Below are 13,195 nucleotides of genomic sequence, written 5' to 3'. Positions count from 1 at the left end.
GGTCTGCTGTTCTAAGTTCTCATCGTGGCAAAGCTGTATTTGGGGGGGGGGTATAGCAATAGTTCCTAAGGGCAGAATCCTTTCCCTGCCCTAGTGCTCATTTGGCCTGTTTCGTTGTCCCACCTTGTACAGAAGCAGCACACCAAGAACCCACAGAGGTCAGTGGCATCCCTTTTGAAATTCTGTCTTGTGGTTCCCAGGAGCTTCTGTGGATGTGGATGTGTGTGGAAGGAGAAGGAGAAGGAGAAGGAGGAGGAGGAGGAGGAGGAGGAGGAGGAGGAGGAGGAGGAGGAGGAGGAGGAGGAGAAGAAGAAGAAGAAGAAGAAGAAGAAGAAGAAGAAGAAGAAGAAGAAGAAGAAGAAGAAGAAGAAGAAGAAGAAGAAGAAGAAGAAGAAGAAGAAGAAAAAGAAGAAGAAGAAGAAGAAGAAGAGAGGAGATCAACTATGAAACTGTGCACTACTTGCACATGAAAATAAAAGGAAAGGAAAGGAAAGGAAAGGAAACCAGGGCTTTGCTAAAACAGAACTCGTCAGAATTGTATCATCTCTCACCTTCCATTTGGTTCTGCAGCAACTGCTCCAGATGCTTCTCTTCTGGGTCCTGGGATTCCTCTGGACTTTCAGAAAGAAAATAAGATTCCCAACCTGGCAGGCTTCTGCTTCAAAAAGGAGCTGTCTTGCATCGCAGCAATGACATCCAGGGCTTTGACAAGGAAGGACAGGAAATACTTGCATGTTGTGTAGGAACAGAGCGCCCCCAGGTGGTGGGGGGAGGTGGCAGATCTGGTGCAAAAACATAGTAACGAGGCACAATTTTTTAGTTGCTGTTACACATTCGTTGAGAGGTGGGGAGCAGGAATCCAGCCATCCTCCTCCAAGCTTCTGTTAAGGAAGCATCGTTTCTCCAGTACTCAGACCACAGTGAATTGATCTGGGAGGTCTTCTCCCCTAACTCTGTGCGTCTGTCAGCTGCTTCTCCCTGTTTGATTCAGGTTACTTAAAACCATTGTAAAAATTAGCAGTGCACTTCTGTGCACATTTATTCAGAAGTAAGCCACACTCTGTTCAATGGGACTTACTTACTCCCAGGTCAGTTTGTATAGGACTGTGGCCTAAAGGTTACAAGTGCAATTTAACCTAACCTTCCTCACAGGGGTTGTTGCAAGGATGAAATGGGGAGGAGGATGAACATGGTTATGTACACCACCTTGAGATCCTTAGAAGATAAAGTATATTTCTATGGTATATAAATGAAATAAATAAATAAAATGATTAAATAAAACTAGTGAGGGCACTACTGACCGGGGCCTGACTGTTGACGAGCAACTTCAAGGCCCCTCTTGCTCTCCTTTCATACGGTTCTTTACCTTTTAGGGACAGATTTTTCCAAATAGAGGACTGTCCTCATCTTTTCAAAGATAATAATAATAATTATTATTATTATTATTTATACCCCGCCCGTCTGACCAGGTTTCCCCAGCCACTCTAGGAGGCTCCCAAGAGAATATTAAAAACACGATAAAACATTGAACATTAAAAACTTCCCTAAACAGGGCTGCCTTCAGAGGTCTTCTAAAATTCAGGTAGTTGTTTATTTCCTTGACATCTGATGGGAGGGCGCTCCACAGGACGGGCGCCACTACCGAGAAGGCCCTCTGCCTGGTTCCCTGTAGCTTCACTCCTCACAGTGAGGGAACCACCAGAAGGCCCTCGGAGCTGGACCTCAGTGTCCGGGCTGAATGATGCGGGTGGAGAAGCTCCTTCAGGTATACTGGGCCAAGGCCATTTAGGGCTTTAAAGGTCAGCACCAACACTTTGAATTGTGCTCAGAAATGTACTGAATACTCTCCTCTTTGAAGTAGGGCACAAGAGCACCCTATTCCTTAGGCCACCCTGAGTGGGCCAGTGGGATCTCAGTCACTCTCTGGAAAGTGAGCAGGCGACTTGAGAACCCACCCAATGCCTCCCCTACAACAGCATCTTGCAGGAGAAGATGGGTGGTGGGAGGCCAGGCTCTCTTCCAGAGATGCACATTTGCCATGACGGACTCTCATAACCCTCCAGAGAATCCCGAGGTTCTCCGGAACAACCGAGGCAGAACAGTAGCCACGGTTACTAGAAAGACAAGTTGACAAGTCTGTTGGCGTGACAGTTGGAACGCCGACTGGACGCCGGAGGGGTATCTCCCTTTGTTTCCCCCTTCTTCTCCTCCCCTTATGGACAGAAGGCTGAGAGGGCCGGAGTAGCAGAAAAGGATGGACTCTCCATTGCACCATGCAAGGCGGCAGTGGTTGGTCGCCCCTTCCCCTGTACATCGCCCCCCACCTTCTCCTCACAATGGGGGTCATGCTGAACGCTCTCATGGCCTTGACCCAAGGTAACTGGCATTCATTTTACAATGGATCGGCCAGTGGCACGCAGGCCTGGCTACCAGGATTCCCCAGGGGAATTCCCTCTTCCTACGCCATTCTGAGAGGTGTAGGAGGCCTGTCCTGTGTTTGCAGCTGGCCACATTCACAGGGCTGGTTCAAGAGGCCCTGCTGCTTGCAGCAGATGCAAAGCCACTGCCCCCTCCCCAAGGACTTCCATCTGCTTCCTGCTCCTATTCCCATAGATTGTGTGGCCCTCCCAGAGTAAGGAAAGGTGGGTAATGTGGCCCCAAAGAGCGCCAGTTCCAGACCCTCCAAGTGTCCTTATTTTCCAGGGACAGTTCCCAGATTTACAGAAGCCATCGCGGTTTCTGATTTGATCCTGGAATGTTCCACTTTTCCTTAGGATTTCCCTATTTCCATCCGAGAAATGTTGGAACCTTTGGAGTTATGTGACTCCCGAGACAAGGAGATAAGTAACTATACAACCTTTAGAAGACATCTGAAGGCAGCCCTGTATAGGATCGTTTTAAAATGTGTATATTATATTATATTATTTTGAAAGCTGTCTAACGTGGTCTAACCCAGTCAAGATGGGCAAGTGTGGAGGACTCCCTGGTCCTGAATGGGGTAACTGTGCCCCCGAAGGACCAGGTGCACAGCCTGGGAGTCATTTTGGACTCACAGCTGTCCATGGAGGCACAGGTTAATTCTGTGTCCAGGGCAGCTGTTTATCAGCTCCATCTGATAGGCAGGCTGAGACCCTACCTGCCCGCGGACTGTCTCGCCAGAGTGGTGCATGCTCTAGTTATCTCCCGCTTGGACTACTGCAATGGGCTCTACGTGGGGCTACCTTTGAAGGTGACCCGGAAACTACAATTAATCCAGAATGCGGCAGCTACTGGCTCCGATTTGGTGGAACACTCTCGCACAGGAGACCAGAGCCCTGTGGGATTTGACATCTTTCCGCAGGCCTTTGGGCTGGACTCAGTCTGACCCCTATGTTTTTCCTCCCTTGTGGTTTTGATTTGGGCTACTTAAAAATGAGGCTGCATTTTAAAATTTTAAATTTAAACTGTATTTTAACCCGTATTTTAATTACTTGTTTTTCTTTCTTTTACGTCTTATTGTAATTTTATTGGTGTCAGGCGCCCTGAGCCCGGTTTTGACTGGGGAGGGCAGGGTATAAATAAAATTATTATTATTATTATTATTATTATTATTAGCAGAGCTTGCCAGAGGCCACAGCGTAAGTCCAGTAGGCCCACAGCGGTGGTGGGTAGCCCGCTTGGCCCTCCGAGGCCCTGGGCAAACGCCCCTGGCTGCCCCACACTCTACACGGGCCTGTGCAAGGCAAGGCCTGTCAAAGATGTGGCAATGGGGGGGGGGAGTTCTGGAGGCCATACAGAGAGGCTTGAGTTTCCACATTTGGCCCCTGGGCCTGAGGTCTCCCACCCATTTCCTGTGAAAGGCATTTCAAAATGAGGGTGCCACAGCTGACTTGAGTCCTCTTATAGGTCACTACCTGCCTCACTGCAGACACAGTGACAGGAAGGACTTGCTGAAATGTCTCTGATGTGGATTTTGATAGACAGGTTCATGTGGGAAGAGATTGAGGAACTTGAATTGGGTCAGGAAACATTCTACATGTGTTCCATCTGCCCAGCCCCCATTCAATAACTTCATGCGGTTGCTTTTTCGTATTAACTGACGCTCTGAATTATTTTCAAACCCGGGCACAATGCATTATTAAGAGTGATTTAAGCAGAATGTTAGTAGAACGTGAATCACCGTGGCCAAGATATCTCTTTCCAGGAAGGGCCACTTTATTGCTGAAAGGTGCTCTGCCACCATTTGGGGCTTTCAGCGACAGAGCTGAATCCGGAGAGTGAACCTATTCCTTCAGAGTGCAATCCCACCCAAAACAGGTTAAGCATTGTTTCTTCTGTCAGAGAAACCACCGACCAGCACCTTCATTTTATCGGGATTGATCCTCACTTCATATTTAGACCCTCCAGGTAGCTCAGGGCAGCTTGCATTGCATTGTGATGCTTGTTATCTTCACAACAACTCTGTGAGGAAGGGTAGGCTGAGCATTGACTGGTCCAAGGTCATGGAGCAAGCTTCATGTGTGTTGAGATTTGACCCCAGGTCTCTGTGGTTCAATCCCATGTGCCCTAATCATTAAATAATTTTATTTTTCCCGCAGTCAAAAATGAAGTGGGCAAAGAACAGTATTCTGTTACGTCAGTTAAAAAGAATTACATTTATGGCAAAACCCACCATAAAGGTAACATTTAATTTTTTCATTTTTAAAATTAAGACGGTGGAATACAGTGTGTGGGTTGTTGTTGTTTTTAAAAAAAACACCAAGGAAAGGAGCAGAGATAATTCTTAGAAGTTCAACAGGAGCATCCTATCCTGTTTCTGTCACTTTATTGAAAGAGGTCTAAACCACTGAGCCTCTTGGGCTTGTCGATTGGAAAATCAGCGGTTTGAATCCCCGCAACGGGGTGAGCAGTTCGAAAGCACGCCAGTGCAAGTAGATAAATAGGTACCTCTGTGGTGGTAAGGTAAACAGCGTTTCTGTGCACTTTGGCTTCCATCACAGTGTTTTGTTGTGCCAGAAGTGGTTTAATCATGACCTGGAAAGCTGTCTGTAGACAAACGCCGGCTCCCTCAACCTGAAAGCGAGATGGGCGCCACAACCCCATAGCCACCTTTGACTGGACTTAACTGTCCAGGGCAGTGCCACATTTATGTATAGGCTAAGTAGGCTGAAGCCTAGGGTCTCTAAATCTAGGGGGCCTCGCCAGGGGCACTTGGAAAACCTTGCGGTCATCAGCAGCCACCAAACTCCCTGGGGCCAGCTCCAGAGGGTGGTAAGGTAGGCCAGCTGTCTGGGATCTGAAGCCAACAGGCATTCCACTTGAAGTCAAAGCCAGCTGAATAAAACCTCCCACCCAAAGCACCAACACATGGGCTCATGATATGACCATTTTTCAACATCATCTTCTTCTGCAGTGAACGTCTATGTCAAAGTGCACAGAGACAGCCCCTTTCTAGTGTGCATGGACTTGTCACTTTCACAAAGTGAAGTCGTAGACCCCAACTACCTATGGATTGGGCCAGATGGACTGAACCTGAGACGTGAGTTACCTTTTTGGCAGAATCAGAAACCATAGAATTGTAGAGTTGGAAGGGACCACAAGGGTCACTTAGTCCAACCCCCTGCAATGGAAAGGCTCAATAGGCTGTCTAGCTCAACTCCCTCTTGAAGACAGGGCTACAAACTCACCCCCTCCATATGGAGAAATCGATTCACCCATACACCATAATGTGCCACAACCAGAGAGCCAGAGTATCACAGAAATGTTTGCTGGGACCCAAATAACTGTGTAACTAATTCCATTTGCCCAAGAGGGTATTGGGCTTGTGTTTCCTGACTTTCAGTTGCCCTGGCACATGGCAAATCACTTTTGAAACTGACAGCTGGAAAATTATATGGCTTCCTATCTCCTCTTAACCTTTTTTGCTAAGTTAAACAGGCCCATTTAAACAGGCCCATTATTTTGGTATCTGCACTAATAGTGACTTGTAATGGTGGCAGCTGCCCCAGCACAGAAAGCAAAATTGGGTAGCCATTCACATGCATTGCTGGATCCCTCCCACCAGATCCTTTGCATCCCTGCAGCTGCCTTAGAGCACAGATTCTCTAGGCCAGGCATCCCCAAACTTCGGCCCTCCAGATGTTTTGGACTACAATTCCCATCTTCCCTGAACACTGGTCCTGTTAGCTAGGGATCATGGGAGTTGTAGGCCAAAACATATGGAGGGCCACAGTTTGGGGGGTACCTGCTCTAGGCTCATGCATGTTGCATGTCTGTTGAACTGGCTTTACCTTTCTTTCTTTCTTTTAGGGAAAAGTTATGTGAATCTCACAGCTACTGGAAAGTTGATGGTGTGCGGTTTTACAGAGCACATGTCTGGATCTTACACTTGCACACTTTCTTACAGAGTTTTAAAGCCGGACATGAAAGGAGAACGAGAAATATTCAAGACATATAGGTTTATGGTGTATGGTAAGAGAAGCAAGCCCTGTCTTGCCTGTGCCCTCCTAACTCTTGCTCTAGGCCTTGCCTAATTCCCTAAGCTCACAAACAGGACTGAATCAGGCTACTCTGAGCCTCCAAAAAGCCCCAACGTCGTACAAGAGAAGCTTGGATACTCAGAAATACACAGTCCTTTAATGGGGAAACTAGGGTTGCCAGCTTTTCAGTTGGCTCCTACTCCTGTGCCTTTAACAGCAGCTAAATCTGCAGACACCAGTAGGTACTTTATCTCCATTATCTGGAAGGTGTTACCTGTGCATCTTTTGGCAGATCAACCTGCTATAAAACGCACAAGAGCTGGCCAAGCCAAACCTCCCCCCCCCTCTCTCACACACACAGGTTTTCTGCTGCTTTCCTTTCTCTGCAAATAAGCCAGGAATCTGCACTAACTGCTTATATGTATGTGCCCCAAAGCAGCCATTTACCACCAATATGCAGAAACTGAGCTGGTTCACATGTCAAACTAATCCACAGTTTTAATTATTGTTGTTATTTATTAAATTTGTATACTGCCCTATGCCTGCAGATCTCGGGGCAGTTCACAGTTTTGTGTTTTTTTTTTGTTTGTTTTTAAAGCAATTTATTAAATTTTCAAATAAACACATTAGACAATAACAAAACATTCAACAACAAACACAACAACACACAATAAACACAAATTTTTCTCCTTTTAACATCTATTCCATTATCTCAAATTCACTGTGCTCTGCCGAGCTTTGACTTCCCTCCCTCCCCTCATTTGGTTTTCTTATCCACTCCTGTCTCGCAGTTCCTTTACTCCCTCTACTTAAAGTCATTTCGTAGGATTTATTTCAGTCCTGCAAGTGTCTTTAAACTTCTACAGTTCCTCTCCATATAGTCCACAAATTTACTCCGGTCTTTTTGGAACCTTGCCTCTCCCTGGTTTCGGATCCTGCTAGTCAGCCTTGCTAATTCCGCATAGTCCATCATTTTCGTCTGCCACTCTTCAATTGTCGGTAACGCCAGAGTTTTCCATTTTTGGGCTAACAAAGTCCTAGCCGCGGTTGTCGCATACATAAATAATACTTGGTCTCCTTTTGCAATCTCCTGACCTATATGTCCCAATAAAAAAGCCTTCGGGTTTTTTGGGGAAAGTATATTTAAAGATCTTTTTCAGCTCATTTTATATCACAGTTTTAATGCAATGTGCATGAGCTGGAACAAGCCTTGAGCCTTCATGCTCCCATCCAGCTTCCCAAATGGTCCAGTCCTGGAGCCATGGTTCTCAGTAACTATAGTTAACTTAAACAAGCCAACCACCCAAGCCATGGTTTGAAGTTGGCTTGTTAATGCTAACCGCAGCACGTCGGTCCAAAAAAAGGCCATGGTTAACTTCAACCTGAAGCTTTAAACTCCTCCTGGCTGCACAAGAGAAGAGGAAAGGGTTAGCGCATGAATGCTCATTCTAGCTCATGCACATTATACTAAACTACAGTTGTGCTAACATGACTGTTGTTCATGGACTTTGTCCCAGGTTGCCCTGCTTCTTCCCTGACATTTAGTGGCCAAAGAAAGAAACTTTAAGTGAGAAAGAGAAACAGCAGCAGCACTACTACTGGTGTGGCTTACCTGGTGTCAGATTGTAGCCAATTCATAGATCACAACCCAAATACATTGACCGAGGCCTGAAAACAATAGATTATCTTACACCATAAGCCTGAGAGAAAAGAGCCTGGGTCTTTTATTCTATGTACAAATCATAGTTGTGGTAGGTGCTTTATAAATTGATAAATGTGGTTAGCAACAACAGCAAATGATAGCGCATACCATTTAGAGTCACACACATTTCTCCTCTCACCCCCATCTTTTAAAGCATATCGGGAACCAGATTACACGTATCGAATGTCTGTTCACTTTACGACCAAAGAGTGCCATCTAACAACAAATCAACAATTCTTTCAAGAGCTAAATAAGATCTTGAACAATCTGATTTCCCACCTGACATGTCGTATCACTGAGACGTCCTACAGATGCTTTTCTGTCAAGCGACCAAAACATGGGCTAGAAGATGAGCTGTTCATTGTTTTTAAAGGTAACAGAAGAAGGGTGGTTCTGTTTTGTCACCATGGCCTTTGGCCAACAGGAAACAGTGGTGGGATGATCCACAGAGAGCTGGATACTGAGAGAGGATCTCTAAAGATCCGTCCAAGGGATATTCTATCTCCAATCTTAGCACCAAACACCACAGCATTGAAACCCTCTGCCTGTTCTTTAAGAATAAAAGGGGGAAATGCTGCCTTTTACTCTTGAACAGCAGGCAAAGGATTTATTTCCAATCTCAGTGTTAAGGTGTTTGGTGCTAAGATCAGAGATAAAAGATCCCTCTGGCTGGCCTTTAGAGAGGTTCCCTAAAGGGCATTTTATCTCTTATCAGAAGAGAAAGTGCCCTGTCTTTCTCACAGTACACAAGCTTCCTGAAAGGTCTCTTGTATACCTCCATTGAACTTCCTTGCAATATGCAGCCACCAGAGAGGGTTGGGTCTTGGTTCACATGGGCTCATATGGAGGCAAAATGAAGGCCCAAATGACATCATGAGAGCTGCCTACAGCACAGAACATGCCCCATAATTTTCTGCAAGGCACTGGGGTTTAATGGCAAAGAAATCAATGGCAAAAGTCTTCTCACAAGATAGAAAGTTTGAAAGCCTTCTGTCGCTGTCCATGGTACTTGGTTATAGTATAATTGAAGCCACATTCCTTCTTCCTCTCTTGCTTGCTTCAGCCATCACTTTAAGAGCTTAGGGTTTGGGGTTTATTTATTTCTTCCCTTCCTGGCCCAAAGATGGAGCTATAAGACAGGTTATGCGTCTCCCGGAATGGCCGTCCTTTTCTAATAACACTTCTGAACAAGGCAGAGCTAGTATAGCTTTAAAGAAGGCACCCTTTGCGGCTGCAGTCCTGAACAACTTTTCCTGGAAGCAAATTCCAGGTTTAATTGTGAGTAAATAAGGCTTGGGATTGTGTGCAAAAATCCTGTCCTTGGTGATTCTTTAGGCAAAATTCACAGAGAAATGAATTTTCATCAGCAAGCAGTTGTATTTCTTTGCCTTTTAGTGAGTCCATTTGCCCCTGGCTGGGAACTTATCTGTCACAAGATGGCCTCTGACTGTCAAGATGAGACCAACAACCGTGTTCAAAAGGTCAGAGTTCTTTTCAAAAATATATATTCTGAACTGGAATATTTAGTAGTTATACATCCCAAAATGCTAACTAGATAAGTGAGTTGGGAGAGAGGGAATAGAGGCTCAGAGCAGCTTACAAAACGTAAAATACCTTTCCCTACTCCTTAACATATAGCCTCCTGTGTACACTAACAAGTCATAACCAGTCTCTCTTGCAGTGTCTTGGGTTCGGATTGCTCTTTGTGTTAGGTTTTTTGGGGTGGAGATAGGTAAGTGCCCCCTCTTCCCAACTGGCAATGCTTGGATCAATAACTGTTCTGCACATCTGCTGCAGTTGTCCTTTTTTGTGTGGGGGCTAACACTGCTTTGAATGCACACCCCCTTGTGGTTAGTCCATTAGGGTAAATGGGGTACTACCCCTTTAACCTCAATCTGCCCTCTGCCAGCGCCTATCTGCCTGTCTCTTTACTTGCAGCCGGTTGAGGGGATGGCCCTGGCTGTTAGTTTCACCATTGCCCTTGCAGAACTCAGCAAGGAGCAGGATGGGGGACCAAACTAGAATTACTCAGCTCTGCCCATCCTTGGCACTGGTTCCACCTCCTCCTGGTCTCCCTGCCCTGCCCTACCAGTACCAAGGGGCACCTTCTACCATTAGCACCTGCACGGTATTACCAAGAAGCATGGCTGCCATGACAGCCTACTGAACAGTGCCAACAGGAAAAGAGGAGGGGATAATCATTGGCTGGAGAAATGAAAGGGAACAGCCATAACCCTAAAGTCAGAGGCCCAGGTTCCTGCACCTTCGGTTTTTATACTGAAGTGGGAGGGTGATTTCAGAGGATGCCGTTCCTCATGGCATGCACTGCAGGGACGTGAAAACCTTCACATAGCCCATTGATATCATTTAAAAGGGCAGAGAGCAAGCAACTTCAAACAGCATAGACGTTTGAACAATAAAGGGGTCTTCCACAGGCATTAGACAGGCATGTTAGTGCACAACTTATGGGGTCTTAAAAACTTGCTCCTTTATATAATGGAGTGGGGAGAGAATGGTTGGTATAGAAGGCACTGGCAAGGGCAAGGAAATGTGAAGGAATAAGCCCCTCTTGTTAGGTGCAGGGAAATATATAACGTTGATGCATCCAGTCCACATGCACGTTGTTGTATTTTTCTGACTTAATTGTATGTTTTAGGCCCAATCGCTCGTGGAAGAGTTCTTCCGTAGGCAGCAGTCCATCATGAAACACGAGTTTCTGAATTCCCCTGCAATCCATTACGTAGACCATAGTTTACAAGTCACTCGGCTGGACAGCTGCCGGCCAGGGTTTGGGAAAAACAACATCGCCCACAGCGACTGTGCAAATTGCTGCGGTATTTGTTTTATTATCTATCTATCTATTCCCGCCATCCTCCTCCAAAGTGTTTGGGGTGGCACACATGGCTTTGGGGAAGTTGCTCCCCATTTATTATCACAACTCTGCAAAGGTAGATGAGACTGAGAGAGGTTGGCCACAGATCACCCAGCAACGAATGCTCACGTGATTTCTCCTATTGAATCAAGCGATATAAGGGCTCTTCGAGCATAGCTTTTTGAGGTTGAGAGAACACCTCCTCCTCAACCTCAAAAGCACAGAGGTGCAATTGCTCCTTTTAGAAACAGGGATGGGTGAATCTGCCTATTTTAGGTCAGTGCCACTTTGGCAAAACAACAACAACCCCCAATTCGTTTCTGCAGCACATTGCCCAACCAAAAACCTCTCAAAATACCGTTGAAATATTTCTCCTGAACGTCTTTTTCTTCCGTCCGCACACGTGTCAATACAGTGTAGCGACATTTGGAGAAGGGTGAAAGCAAAAGGGCCAGCTTCCGAAGGAGAGGGGGGGCAACATCATGTGGCACATGACATCATGGGTTCGATGTCCTGATGTTGTGCTCGTGACATCAGGACGGAGGAGCCGAGGTGGAGCCAAACACAGCGGCAGCATGGCTTCAATGGCTGTAGCTCCTCCTCTTCCTGCCACTGTGACCTGCTAGGGCAGGCATAGGCAAACTTGGCCCTCCAGATGTTTGGGGACTACAACTCCCATCATCCCTAGCTAACAGAACCAGTAGCCAAGGATGATGGGAATTGTAGTCTCAAAACATCTGGAGGGCCGAGTTTGCCTATGCCTGGGCTAGGGCTGCTTCCTTGCTCCTTCCCCTCTGTGGCAGCAGCAGAAGGAGAAGGAAGCAGCTGCTAAAGCCATGTTGCACTTGGCTCCACACCTGACATCCTCCTCTACTGCTTTTGAACATAGTAGGAACCTGGCCGCCCCCCTAAAAAAATTGGGGTGGGTGTCCAAGAGGGCTTGGCCCCTAGGAGTTGGCATCCCTGGGTGAAAGCAGCCCTAGCTGTTATGTGTGCCTACCATTGGACTGAGTCCTTAATTGTACAGTGGTGCCTTGGTTGCCGAATGGCTTGGCGCCCGAACAAATCGGCTCCCGAACGCCGCAAACCCAGAAGTAAAGTGTTCTGGTTTGCAAACTTTTTGGGAAGCCAAACTTCCGACCCGGCTTCCGCAGCTTCTGGTTGAGTGCAGGAAGCTCCTGCAGCCAATCGGAAGCCGTGCCTTGGTTTTCAAACAGTTTCTGGGCGTCGAACGGACTCCCAGAACGGATTAAGTTTGACAACCAAGGTACCCCTGCTATTTGTAATTCCCATCCTGTGAAAATTGCTTTGCTTCCCATTGTCACTATTACAATGAGGATTTGATGTTAAAGATAACAAACAAGCACTGAAAGTTTGGCAGCAAAATAGTAACAATAAAAACAAACAAACCTGATGAATTTGTGGAATAAATGCAGTGTTGCAAGGTGCGGGAATGGCCATTCGACAAATAAATTGGAATTGTAAATAAATGTTTCCCTTAATTGCAAAGGTTAAACAAATGCTTGCAATGCTTTTACACTTGGTCCTTTGTATATGTTTTGTATGTGTGTGCATGGAGAGGTAGATATATAATCTTGATTGCTGCAAGAATGTCATGGCTGATAACCTGCTAGACGGCTTCATTTCCCCAATATGACGTTTACCCATTTGGTTCGCAGTGGCCTGTGACCCCGGGAGCTATAGCCCAAACAATGGAGTGGTCTGCGAGCCGTGTACAAATATACGGATTAAAAACTATGGAGCAACATCCTGCTAAATAAAAACAAAATGAGAAAAATGGAGAGTGGATCCTAAGACTTGTTATTTCATCATTTTCGGCTTCAATCATGGGTTCAAACAAGAGTCAAAGAAAGACATGAAAATGGTAGCACTGCATTTACCTCCACCCCGGAATGTCTAGTAAATATACAATAAAATTAAGCACATATTTCATAATAAGATCTAACAATAAATAGCTAACAATAAATATGTGGAAACATAATACCAATAAAACAAAACTAAGGCATCTACAAAAATTAAATATCGACCCCAACAAAAACACCTGAACGATACTAGTCTCTAGGCATCCTGGGTGTCTTAATAGTCACAATCTGTGACCATCATTTCAAGGGAATTTATTCCGAATTTTGAACTCAGCAGCTG

The 13,195-nt window shown here is 45.9% G+C and overlaps 2 protein-coding genes across 3 annotated transcripts in view; one reads left to right on the top strand and one right to left on the bottom strand.

The window, feature by feature from the left end:
- The window catches only part of IKZF3 (IKAROS family zinc finger 3), a 57,926-nt gene extending 56,676 nt beyond the window's left edge, over nucleotides 1-1,250 (bottom strand). The window contains exon 1 of one of the 2 annotated variants that reach the window (XM_035136257.3): nucleotides 552-1,250. In XM_035136257.3, coding sequence (XP_034992148.1) covers nucleotides 552-558 — 7 coding nt within the window. In that variant the 5' untranslated portion in view covers nucleotides 559-1,250. The remainder of the gene's footprint in view (nucleotides 1-551) is intronic. The other variant, XM_035136255.3, reaches the window with a different exon arrangement.
- Nucleotides 1,251-2,164: 914 nt separating this feature from the next.
- On the top strand, nucleotides 2,165-12,809 carry ZPBP2 (zona pellucida binding protein 2). The gene is made up of 8 exons (XM_035136260.3): nucleotides 2,165-2,376; nucleotides 4,578-4,658; nucleotides 5,393-5,518; nucleotides 6,289-6,450; nucleotides 8,315-8,533; nucleotides 9,556-9,641; nucleotides 10,817-10,994; nucleotides 12,712-12,809. Exons 1-8 carry the CDS (start codon nucleotides 2,274-2,276, stop codon nucleotides 12,807-12,809), a joined length of 1,053 nt encoding a protein of 350 aa, XP_034992151.3. The 5' UTR covers nucleotides 2,165-2,273.
- Nucleotides 12,810-13,195: the final 386 nt, after the last annotated feature.

The sequence above is a fragment of the Zootoca vivipara genome, chromosome 12, assembly GCF_965207765.1.
Source record: "Zootoca vivipara chromosome 12, rZooViv2.hap1.1, whole genome shotgun sequence".
NCBI lineage: Eukaryota > Metazoa > Chordata > Lepidosauria > Squamata > Lacertidae > Zootoca > Zootoca vivipara.
Note: the sequence above shows the minus strand (reverse complement) of the source record. Positions and strands in the feature narration are given on the sequence as shown.

Bases quoted from the DNA above. Each gene is read 5' to 3' on its own strand.
- ZPBP2 (XM_035136260.3), top strand. From the start codon at position 2,274: ATGCAAGGCGGCAGTGGTTGGTCGCCCCTTCCCCTGTACATCGCCCCC. The intron at 6,451-8,314 runs GTAAGAGAAGCA...CATCTTTTAAAG, and splicing joins ATATAGGTTTATGGTGTATG to CATATCGGGAACCAGATTAC. The intron at 9,642-10,816 runs GTCAGAGTTCTT...TGTATGTTTTAG, and splicing joins CCAACAACCGTGTTCAAAAG to GCCCAATCGCTCGTGGAAGA.